A 12,694-nucleotide genomic window follows, 5' to 3' on the forward strand; every position below is an offset into this window, starting at 1 on the left:
GATTATGATGCTGTTTGGACAAAATTCATCATAAAAGTAGTAAAACGGTGAGGTGCTCATCTTGCCCCGTCCTACCCTAACACAGCAGGGCCGTGCACAGAAAAGGCGTAAAGGGAGGGGTTTCGGTAAAAGGCAGAGGGGCGCCTAGTATATGAAACTGTGGTACAGGGGGGGGGGGGGGGGTTGACAACCAACAGCCAACCCCCCACCCTTCCGTTGCGCACGGGCTTGTAACACAGTAAAGAATGTTCAACTGTTTGAATTTTGTTTGCGTTTGCAAATTGCGGGACCTAAGCTGGCTACGCAATCCGTAAAAGGCCCTATTCGCAGCTGCAATACGCCTGAAAAGGTATCGTGGCTTCTTCAAGAAATGATCACTCCAAGACGATCAGATTGAGAATGAATTTATTCATAAAAGAAATTTAGCAACTGACTTACAAAATTTCCTAAGGGTGGAGCCTGGACAGAGTCATTATACAAAAAGACTATTGCGTTTCCAAACATAGCAACACAGCAGAGTGCTTAACACATGTCATCATCGGTCAACAATTGCCACACGCGTTGTTGAACGATGGTGTTAAATTTCTCGAAGCGTATGTTATCAAACATCAGTGTATGTTTGAAAAGGTTTGAAATTCGACCTGCAACACGGAATCGTTCTGGGTCTGCTTTGAAAACATGTGGCCAAGAAATGCATAATCATTACTCAAGTGTGTAATGTACACAGGAAATTTATTGGCTTTTTGCCTTGCGGGAAACGTCGGTTGACTCTTCAGAAATGTAACTTTCTAACCTAACGGAAAACGTCGGTTTTTCAGGAAGGTTATATGACATGAATTTTAGGTTCAGTACACGCCTTTTCACTTCACGGGAAACGTCATTGTCACATATCACAAGTGTTCCAAGATAAACAAATTCTTCAACAACTTCAAACATATCCCCATCAATCACTATCTCAGCACTAACACCTTTAGGCCTACTGCTGCTGTCTCTACCCGCTATCATGTACTTTGCCTTGGTAGAGTTAATCGTCAAGCCTATCCTAGCTGTCTCTCTCTTCAGAGGAGCATAAGCTTCCTCCACTGCTCTACGATCGATGTCGATGAGATCAATATCGTCTGCAAAACCGAGGAGCATGTGCGACCGTGTGATGATAGAACCATTCCTCTGCACGCCAGACCTCCTAATCGCTCCTTCGAGTGCAATGTTGAACAATAAATTTGAAAGAGCATCCCCCTGCTTCAATCCATCCAAGGTCACAAACGACGTAGACACTTTGTCCGCGATCCGAATACATGATTTGATCCATCCAGCGTTGCGCGTATCAGCCTTATTAGTTTCGCCGAAAACATTATCTGCCAAAGCTCATTTCTTTTCACTGAATCGTACGCTGCTTTAAAATCAATGAACAGATGGTGAGTCTGCAAGTTATATTCCCGAAATGTATTTAGGATCATCCGCAAGATAATCATTTGATCCGTCGTTGATCGGCCCTCACGAAAACCAGCCTGGTATTCGCCGACGAAGGACTCCTCAAGAGGTCGCAGTCTGTTGAACAGGACACGCGACAGTATCTTATACGCCGAATTTAAAAGGGTAATCCCTCTGTTATTGGCACACTCCAGTCTATGCCCTTTCTTGTAGATTGGGCATATGAGCCCATCCTACCAGCTAGTGGACAATTCTTCATCCTCCCTAATCTTTATAATAATCTGGTGGGTTGATTGATGTACCTGCTCGCTTCCGGGCGTAAGAAGTTCTCTAGGATCTCGTCCTTCCCAGCAGCCTTGCTATTGTTCAGCTCCTTTTTAACCTCATCCATTAAATTTCCTTTCCGGTCATTGCACATGGCGGGCACTGCCGCAGTCTTGTGCCGCGCGCCATTGACAGTTGCATAAAACCTCCGCATATCGTTCCTGTCCATACTTTCCTGCGCTTCAGCAATAACACTCTCTTCGTGTTGCCGTTTTTTTTTCTGCGGTGGATTCGTTTCTCTTCTGCTCTTGCCACCCTGTACCGCTTCCTGTTCTGCCGGGTACCGGCCACTAGCATTCGACTTCTGGCGGCATTCTTTCCGTTCGTCACTCGTTGGTAGTCCTCGTCAAACCAACCATTACGTTGGCGTCGCTGAACGGTACCTATCACTTCTTGCGCTGTTGTTGTCACTACTTCGTGAATAACTCCCCATAATCTGTTGACATCTCCAGCTACGTTGGTCTATCCTATCCTCTCGTCTAACTTCTGATGATACTGAGCAGCAACACCTTCAGCTGACAAGCGCTGGATATTGAAACGCATCGTCCTGTTGTTTCTTGAACGCGTGACGCTGGATAATCGCGCCCGATTTTTTTCGGCTACAAGATAATGGTCCGAGTCAATGTTCTGGCCTCTGTAGGATCTCACATCTATGACGTCCGAAAAATGTCGCCTGTCGACCAGCACGTGGTCTATCGGGAAGCAAGTGTCACCACTCGGGTGTCGCCAGTTGTGTTTTCTTACGTGCGAAGTAGGTACTGCTGATTGCCATCCCTCAGCAGCAGCGAATGTCACAAGGCGCAGACCATTATCATTGGTAACAGAATGAAGGCTTTCCGTTCCAATGACAGGCCGAAAGAAACTTTCTCTGCCGATCTGCGCATTTGCATCTCCGATGACTATTTTGACATCTTGTTTTGGGCACTCTCCGTAGGCCTTATCAAGGCTCTCATAGAACTCATCCTTCATGTCATCGGGTTTGTCGTTCGTTGGCGCATAGATGCTCATCAGGCTGTAGTTGAAGAATTTGCCCTTCATCCTCAACACACAGATTCGGTCGCTTATCGGCTTCCACCGACTCACTCACTTCATCTGCTTCCCGATCATTATGAAGCCAACTCCGCATTCTGCCTTATCGCCGTCGCTGTAGTAGATGTGGTACTTGAATGAAGTGTCGCCGATGGGATCCACCGCTCGCGTTCTTCAGTTTTGGGTCAGTGAATCTCCTGGATAGCTGCCACATTAACGCCAACATTCTGCAGTTCACGAGCCAGAAGCCCAACACGTACAAGTTTATTCAAAGTTCTCACGTTCCAAGATCCGACTTTCCAATCGTTGTCCTTTATTCTTTGCCGGGTCTGTTGCCGTTGAATGATTCCGTTTATTCAACTTTTGCTTTTCTGGGTGTGTGAAGGTTTTCAGAAGGCTACCTTACCGGGGCCGCGCTGCCGACATTGCGTTGAAGGGCTGCCTTCTTAGGTAAAGCTGACGCGATACAGCATTTCATACTCAGCCGCTGGATGCCAGAACAGACACTGTTTGAGCCGCACCTCCTTGGTGAACAGACGCTCGGGTCGTACCTCCTCAATCTAGCTGAAGTCAGAAGGACAACAGTGGACTACCAGCTAAGCACACAACTCTTAGCTGGCGGTCTTTGTCATCGCTTGACCCGTGGAAGCATGATGTAGGAATTTGTGAGGACCAGAGCTATGTTGGACGCTCTCCTTATCGACTCACCGTTTCGCAGCCCACAACACAGTGTTAGAATTACGTCAAATAAACTTCTATACAACCGAAACTTGCGCTGTAGTAATTCTATTATAACATAACACACATGCTTGGGTATCGTCGATGTCACCATGAAAGGCCTGTCATGCTGTGGCATCTGATGATTTGAGCGATATGAGTGAATAATCATAATAGATTTACAATACAGAATAAATCACAGACATGCATGCATAACTTTTTTTCACAACCGCAGATCACTTTGTGATCTTTTTTTTCTTAATCACTTAACCTAATTTACAGCTCTTTTGTTCACTAGGGTACTACGTGAGCGATTCCAATTGGACGCTGCACTTCCACTTTTGTACAGCGCCTAAATGTATTCTATTCTATTCTACTTTATTGAACTGGTTGCCTTTGTGCTTCTTTCACTCTTCTACCCTGTCCATGGTAGAATGATGAGCACGGTGATGTGATGCTGATGTGTGTTCCTTTTCCAGTCCGATTGGGGGTCCATTATGAGTTGCGGTTCGCCGATATCCAAATTCCGGGTCCGTTAGAGCTATATGCTCCGAAGAGGGTCAGGTGCCAGCTGCTCTCGGGGGGAAGAGCAACTGACGAAAAATTGCAAGTGCCGGGGTTGGGTTCGAACCCATGACCATCCGCTTATGAAGCGAACGTGTGGACCACTGCGCCACGGGCCCCGGGCATGCATAACTTTACAGTTTGATTATCATCAGGAAAGAGACGAGAAAATATTATTTTAACTTGGACAAATCATGCTGAAAGATTGTCTGACAGTGGAGAAAATTGCGTGTTTTAACTTCGGGTAGAACAAGAAGGTGGAGGTCATATTAACCTTCTTCGTGCATTAGCTTGCGCGCACCTCGCGTACGTAGTTCAAGTTTAGGGGTCATAATGACCCAAATGCACGACTAGGGTTGAGCAAGCGACATTTACTAAGTAGGATCAAATATATTAGACATGAGGACGCAAATGCAAAAATAAATATGACCATAAATTTATCGTAAAATTACAAACGAAGTTTGATCATTTACTTTAAGTGACCATCTCTAGTACAATCATCTCTCTGACAATATTTGCTAATCATCTAAGTGCAAATTTCGTATCGCAAGTTTAGTGCAATTAAAGAATTTCCAATTTTTTTTTTTAAATGAAGCTGACTTTTTACTATGTGTTCCCCTCAGCGGGGATGAACTAGCCTCGGGCTGAATTTCCCCATAATAATATAGAGCTAATAATAATCATGTGTTCCATTTTCAGGCCAAAAAGCGGTTCGATGCTGCTGTATTCCCGCAAGAAGGTGCGCTACCGACGAGATGGCTATTGTTGGAAGAAGCGAAAAGATGGCAAGACAACCCGTGAGGATCATATGAAGCTCAAGGTTCAGGGTACTGAGGTAAGTCCCTTCTGCTGTCCATTCCACCAGTAACACAAATAACTTATCTTTCCCTTCCCCCCGGCAGTGCATCTACGGTTGCTATGTCCACTCGGCCATTCTCCCGACCTTCCACCGGCGGTGTTACTGGCTGCTTCAAAACCCAGATATTGTCCTGGTCCACTATCTGAACGTGCCCTACCCGGACGACAACAAGATGGCAGTGATCACACCCAATTTAGCCCTCTGGGGCGACAAGAAGGAGTGGACCAAGGAAGAACTCGTCAGCCAACTGAAGCCGATGTGTAAGTATCTAGATGCCTTCCTGGGAAGCCGACTATTTCACTGATTGGACAGTTTTTCCGGCAGTTTTCAGCGAAGACGAACCGGACGCAACGAACGAGATCGAGATCTCGACCGCCGAAACGGTGGAGGCCATCGTGAGCCAGCTGATGGAGAAGCAACGGATGGCCCGGCAATCGGCACTGGTGAAACAGCTGGAATGTGGCTGCCCGGACGCGAACTGTGTGGACGGGAAGAGCTGTTCGCATCCGATGCGGAGGATCAGCGCTGCCAAGAGCGGTGACATGGGCAAGAGGCCAGAAGCTGGTGGGCACATGGGCGGAACGGCGCCCAATGTGCTGATTGGATCGAGGGTGAGTATCCATGGGCTCGATGTTTTATAGATAAAGACTTACAAAATAGTATTTCATCAATATGTAATTGTACAGACAAAGTTTAACACCATCGGTTCTCGATGGCGGCCGATATTTATGACACATTGAACGCGTTCGTCACGACAAACGTTCACACAGTAACGCTATATTGCTCAATCAAATTAGAGTTCTCAGCATGTCTATCCGAATTCTACAAATTATACATACTCCTTGTCATAAGTTCAAATTTGCCACACTTTTCATTAGATCACATGCATCTGGTCCAGTATACAGTAATCATCATCAATCGTCTTCAATTTAGCACTGCAATCAACAGCCCCAGTAGATAAATCCCAATGTTCCATATTGACCGCAAAATCTCAATTAAATCTTATCTCACAACGCCCTCTCTCTCACCCACTCAGATGTACCCCCGTTGGATCGACAACCGGCGTGCTCGGGAAACCCAACTCCAACAGCAACAGCAGCAAGCCCACAGCAATGGCATTCTCCAAGACGGCAACCGAACCTCGCTCGCACCCAAGGACAACACTTCGATACATTTCCAAGTCATTCCTACCTCTCAGCAACTGAACCACTCCAGCAACAATCCAAATTCAATTAGAGCAATTGCCGGCAATCACCCCCATCATCATCAACATCAGCAGCAGCAGCAGAATCCTTCGTCGGTAGTGGTCAGCAGCAGCAGCAGTAGCAGTAATTTAACCCTCACCCAGCATCTCAACTCGTTGAACAGCAATAACGCTAACTCACAATTAACAAGTGTCAGTAGTCATATTACAAACGGGCTGGTCCAGAATGGTCAGCATTTGGCCGCGGCCCAGCAGCAACACCGGAGTCACATGATCATCACTGGCGGCAATAATTCGTCCTCCTCTCCGGCGTCGTCCGCGACTTCCGGTGGATCCTCCTCGGCCAGCAATCAATTGACCGCCGCGGCTGGCCGCGACCCCAGCATAAATCTCACGGCCGCTACCAATGGCGAAGCGTCGTCCTCGTCGTCGGCTCATATATCAATGCTTGGCCATCAGCAGACCGCGGGGGCACGAGGTTCTACAACGGTGGGTGATGGTGTCAATCAGAGGACATCATCACAGCAGCAGCAGAGACAAGATCCTAATGGCAGTAGCAGCAGCAACAGCAATGGTGCTAACAATAGCAATAATAATGGTGTTGGCAGTGGCCATCATAATCACATTACGGTTAATAATGGTGCGGTTAGCAGTGCGTCAATGGTCAACTCGAACGGCGGTGGTGGAGGGGGAACGCCGTCGCTGGTGCTGAGTTTGTCACAGGTGAGTTGGGGGGATGGGGTGTGGGTGATTAATGGAGTTTGATGAATGAGGTGAACAGTGAATCAAATATAGACGGGATTCCAATTCTGTAACAACTAACACTCTATTCAAAACTTACCAATAATAAAAAATCGAAATTTGGAGCCCAGCACTTTTTCCTATTGCATTAGATGCTGCACGAGACCAATCTTCGTCTTGCCTACCGCAGATTGCCATGCACAAATGTTTACACAATATCTGCATCATTTGAAAACTTGTTATTTGCCAGTTGTGTCCCCTACGATGCCGTTTTTCTAAGAAAATAACATAAATTGTTAAAGTATTAAAAAGCATTTGAAGAAATCTCTTGAGAAATATTTGTAGCATTGAATAACTCTTCGAAAATAATTCTTTAAATTATTTTCATGTTTAGTTCTGATTTAGGGAACAAATCAGTACAGTTATCAGGCCTACTGATGACTCCAGGGCACGTTACCCTCCATTAGAAACATTTGTGGCATAACTATGAAAATTAGCCTATTTCATCGTCTACCTGAAGGAAAAGGCGATTGCTTTACAGCTACTACATAGCTATTAAATACAAATGAGTCCACCTTCTTATTCTTCTTCTTGGCGCAACGTTTCCACTGCGACTAAGCCTGCTTTTCAGCTTCTATGAGTATTTCTACATTTACATGAGTGCTTCCTCCTGGAGGAGAGGGGGTATGGTGGTTGGTGCGACACTAGTTTTCCTAAGTCAAATAATATTAAAAAAAAACCCGGAATCATCCACCTAGTGATGATAGTGTCTTTCTCGTCTATTATGTAATCAAGATTTTTCCGTCGACGTAAGCCGAAGTGTTCCTGAAACCATCCTGAGAATACTCTAGAACGAAACAAATTTCATTTTCTTCTTTTGTCATAGTGTTCGTTGACTCGTCAATTGGGAGGTGATAAATAATAAATCGTGTTTGATGAAAAAATACCCAAACAATGAATCGCTTAACTCATTTGATTTTTTAGGAAATTTTCTGGAGGTCTCTTATTTCACCTTAAGCCCAGTTTCGTGTTTCACCCCCTCTCGATCGTGTAACTCTAGGTTTCTCCGAAGTGCAGTGAAACGATCTCCGTCCAACGCCTTCGTACAAATGTCAGCTAGTTGATCCTTCGTTCCAATTGATTCTACATCTAGTTTTCCTTCAGCAACATGGTCACGGACAAAATGATATCGAATATCTATATGTTTCAGCGCAACATATTCTGCTTCACTGGACGACATCGCAACACTTGATTGTTTCTTGCTTGACCAGGATATTGTATTTCCAAAAACTTGAAAAACGTATCCGCTGACTGACATCCAGTCTTCTTGGTCACCAGCCCAGTTCGCATCTGCAAATCAAGTGAGGGGCTTTGCATGCTCATGCCGTTTGAACTGCAGTGTCATATGCTTGGTACCTTTCAAATATCGCACAACTCGTTTTAGCGCCATCCAATGTCGTGGTCCAGGTTGTTGTTGAAATCTACCGAGAAACCCTACCGGCAAACAAATGTCTGGTCTGGTCCACATCATGGAGTACATAAGGCTTCCCAGTAACTCACGATATGGTTCCTGAATTGGATCGTCCTGGGATTTGGTCAATTGAAGGGCTTTTTCCATGTGGCTTCTTGATGGATTACATTCAGCTATCAAATTTCGCCAACATCTTCTCAACAGCGCTCGTTTGTGATAGTAACATTTTTCCTTTATTTTTGTCGTACTGGATCTTCACTCCAAGGAAGTGTTTTACCTCTCCGCAGTCAGTCATTTTGAACACTCGTGATAATTGCTTTTTCAATTCTAGAATTTCGCTTAGCTTCGCTCCGGCTATCAGTAGATCATCGACATAAAGTATGAGGAATATGGTATCTTTTTCGCTTCTCCCGGCACGCACATAGAGGCAGTAGTCATGTCTCGATCGATCGTTTGAATCCCAATTTCAAAAGTGTGCTGTTGAATTTATCGTTCCAACACCTTGGAGACTGCTTGAGACCATATTGCGAATTTTGTAGCTGGCACACTTCTCCTTGTTTCACCTTCACGCCATCAGGGACTGCCATGTATATCAGCTCGCGCAGCTCGCCATGCAGGAAGGCGGTTTTTACATCAATTTGGTGGAAACAATATCCTCTCTGAGCACAACAGCCAGAACGGTCCGCATAGTCGTGAGCTTCGCCACTGGAGCATAGGTCTCTTGATAATCCAGTCCGGGTTTTTGAAGATAGCCCTTTACTACGAGCCTGGCCTTGTACCTGGTAACACTGCCATTTTCATCATGTTTGGTGCCGAACACCCATTTCGATTTCATTGGTCTAACTCCATCTGGGCATTGAATCATCTTCCATACCTGGTTGGCCTTCAGCGATTCCAATTCATCGGTCATGGCAGCATACCAAACATCTCTGTCATCACGATTTGCGATTTCAGCATAGGAAGCGGGTAGATCTGTGGAATTGGAAATATGAACAGCAGACGACGCTCTAAATCCGGTGAAAAAGTCCAGGAACTTACCTGGAAGCCTGCGCTCCCGTTCGCTGTGCCTCGTGGTTGACTCTATGCAGTCTTCACGTCTTGATTGCGAAGGGAACGCCTCAGGTGTCGAATGTTCTTGATCCGCTATTTCATTTTGCTCGTTGTCGGAAACTTGCTCAAAGCCCTGGTAATTCTCCTCGGGGTCCCTCGCATGATCAGGTTCCATGTCGTTCACAGCATCGTTCTCACATTGGTTCTCCCCCTCTTGCTTGTAACGAATTGGAACAATCAGAGGGCTGTTCTCTGCGGGATTTGCTTCATCTGCAAATGGCATATTTGATTCATCGAAATGTACATCTCTTGCGGTAAAGATCCTTCTAGCAGCTTTATCTCACAGGCGATAACCATTACGGCCGTATCCAATCATAACACCTTCACGACTTTTTAGGTCCAGCTTTCTTCTTTGTTGGTTTGGAATCCAGGCAAACGCTTTACATCCGAAAATGCGTAGCTTTTCTAAATCCGGTTTGGTTCTGGTCCAGCGTTCGACGGGAATTACCTTCTCTTGAATAGCCGTGGTAGGACTTCGATTCAGCAAGTACGTTGCGGTGAACGCTGCCTCGCTCCACATATTTTTGGGCATTCTTGAGTGGATCAGCATGCATCTCATCTTCTCCACTAACGTCCGGTTAAATCTTTCCGACACGTCATTTTGCTGTGGCGAGTAAGCAATCGTCGGCTCGACTTGGATACCCTTTCGCTTGTAAAACCTCCGTTGCTCATTTGAACAGTATTCCGTACCTTGGTCAACCGTCAGCTTGCTAATCTTGAGATTCCAGTGAGCGGATGCCATTGCCTCATATTCTTGAAAGCATTCGAATACTTGGCTCGTACGCTTCCGACAGTCATTGAACGGATCTCTGCACTGCTTACCTTTGACATTAGTTTCACAAAAATCGATCTCCTTCAGCTTTGCTTCAATTCCAGTGACCATTTTAAACTTCAATAGATTCTCCATGGCGTGTTGACTTGGGTGGTCCATACGACGGTGCCACACAGAACTCACCTCGGTTGCACACAGGTTGGCTTAGTGTTTGTCATCAGCGATCAATTGAAGCTCGTACAAGTTTCTGTTCAGGAATGCCTCTGCCATCACTTGACCGTTGTTCTTCATTACAGCTTTGTTTGCTCCATTTTTTCCTTTCAACAGCAGCTCGATACCGCTTTCGGAAAGCCTCTTCACTGACAGCAAGTTCTCACGCAGATCCGGCAGATAAACGACATTCTTCATCTCAAAACGCACTCCTTTCTTCGTAAATCCTCGTATCTCACCTTCATATTCTCCGATTAACGAAACGCCATCCTTAGCTACGTCCACGACAAACGATTTCTCCAGCTTCCTCAGGGGTTGAAGATGATCCTTGTTGTTGACTAAATAATCACTGCAACCAGAATCCACACAGAACACGATCTCGTTGGATTTTTTCACGGGTTCTGGCCTCTTCACCATGAACGAAACTGCCTTCGCTTCATGTGCCGAGTTGCCTCCACCTTGATGTTTCCGATTCCGACAATCCTTTTGCATGTGTCCAACTTTTCCGCAATTATGGCACTTTCCTGTGAACTTTTTGATCTTCCTGTTCCTTCCTCCGACGAGTGCCGCTCCCTTCTCTTCAACGGGATCTTCACGACGATCAGATCCCTTCATCTCTTCGGCCAGTATCTCTTCGGCTGCTCATAGATGTGTCGCATGCATGGGTTTGGTTCACTTTTTTAATTGGCCACTTCCGGCAAGACACCAGGAACCGGTTCCGGAACGCTACCGGTTCAAACATGATCTGAAACTATTTTTCTACTTACCATTGAACTGTTTATCGAAAAAGCCGCTATATGATGTGTCGCATGTATGAGTTTAGTTCACTTTTGCATTTGGCCACTTTCGGTGGGACACCAGAAAGCGGTTCCGGAACATTACTGGTTCAGATACGGTTTGAAACTGTTTTGCTGTTTACCGTTCATTAGGTTATTCAAAATGCCGCGGTTTGATGGGTCGCATGCATGGGTTTGTAACATTTTCATATCTGGTCCCTTCCTGGTGTACCGGCCCGGAACACCTAAATGGCCATAACGCCGGAACGGGTGGACCGATCCGAACCATTTTCAATAGGAAACGATGGGAACAGATTCCGCGTCGAATGAACCGTCGGTCATAATCGGTTGAGGTTTACTGCCGAAAAGTGACCTGAGTTTATTTTTGTACACACACATACACACACACACACACACATCGAGCTGAGTTGATTGGTATATGTGACTTGACCGGGTCTTCTATCCAAAAGTCATTTTTGGAGTGAACATATAGCCATTCCTGCTAAATGTAAAATGCATTTATGCCACTTTGGGGAGAAATTGATCAGCATAAAATTGAACATCGGTTAGGATGGAAAATTGCCTGCTCCATTAAATATTGATCTTCTGTACACGAATAATGCGTAAAAACTCTTACGACAAACGAATTTAATTGCTGAATGCCAAATTGAAATGTTGAAATTGACCATTAAACGCCTAAAGGTATGAAATTTTCTTTGAAATTAACTAGTTCAATCATTTTTTTTTTCAATTAAAACTGAATCTTTTGCAATTGATTCATGTCCAGAATAGTTACAACACTTCACCATCAAGCTTTCACAAAAATGTGAACACATAAACTTCATCGAATGTTTAGTACCAACGGCTTTGGCTATTAACCCTCGAGCAGTCACGTTTTCGACTGCCTGCAGTGACGCCATGGTGCGTGTACTCAGTACACGACGCGTCCGCTCCCGGGTTAAGGAAACACATTATAAAACCCTTAAAAAAGTAATACAAGACTAACTTTTTCTAAAAACTGAAAAGCTCACACCCATCTCTATTACCTACATCTATGAATTAGATGAGGTAGGAATAGTATGATCATAACGACGAATTAAAATTTAGTCCGTGAATGATCAATTCCACCCCGCTGATCAATTTGACCCCCATTTACGGTATTACTAGTGTGGGTCATCGGAACCGTTTTCTCAGATCAAAGCTTTTTTGGTTCCGTTTTGGGTCCTGAGTATCCGTGGAAAATTTAAGCACGATCGGTTGCGTCTACACATTGCGCATTGCAATTGAAATTTGTATGGGATTTTGTATGAAAAACATACTTTTTTGCATTTTTGTCATAAGTTGAAAAAGTTTGTCTGAAACGTTTTAACCGATACTGTAAAATGATAGCCTAGGATGTTCTGAAAAACTATGTTGAAGACCGCAAAGCGATCTGATGCTTGTGAAAATAGTTATAACCAACGAACCACATGCATGTGTTTATGTT

At 45.0% G+C, this 12,694-nt stretch overlaps 1 protein-coding gene across 25 annotated transcripts in view; it reads left to right on the forward strand.

Moving 5' to 3' along the window:
• LOC109414816 (calmodulin-binding transcription activator 1) overlaps positions 1–12,694 on the forward strand; it is a 634,609-nt gene that overhangs the window by 580,085 nt on the left and 41,830 nt on the right. For 24 of the 25 annotated variants that reach the window (XM_062854066.1, XM_062854068.1, XM_062854075.1 and 21 more), the window contains 4 exons: positions 4,765–4,900; positions 4,968–5,184; positions 5,237–5,535; positions 5,961–6,851. In XM_062854066.1, the coding sequence (XP_062710050.1) occupies positions 4,765–4,900; positions 4,968–5,184; positions 5,237–5,535; positions 5,961–6,851 (1,543 nt within the window). The remainder of the gene's footprint in view (positions 1–4,764; positions 4,901–4,967; positions 5,185–5,236; positions 5,536–5,960; positions 6,852–12,694) is intronic. The other variant, XM_029870780.2, reaches the window with a different exon arrangement.

Source organism: Aedes albopictus, chromosome 2 (genome assembly GCF_035046485.1).
Source record: "Aedes albopictus strain Foshan chromosome 2, AalbF5, whole genome shotgun sequence".
NCBI lineage: Eukaryota > Metazoa > Arthropoda > Insecta > Diptera > Culicidae > Aedes > Aedes albopictus.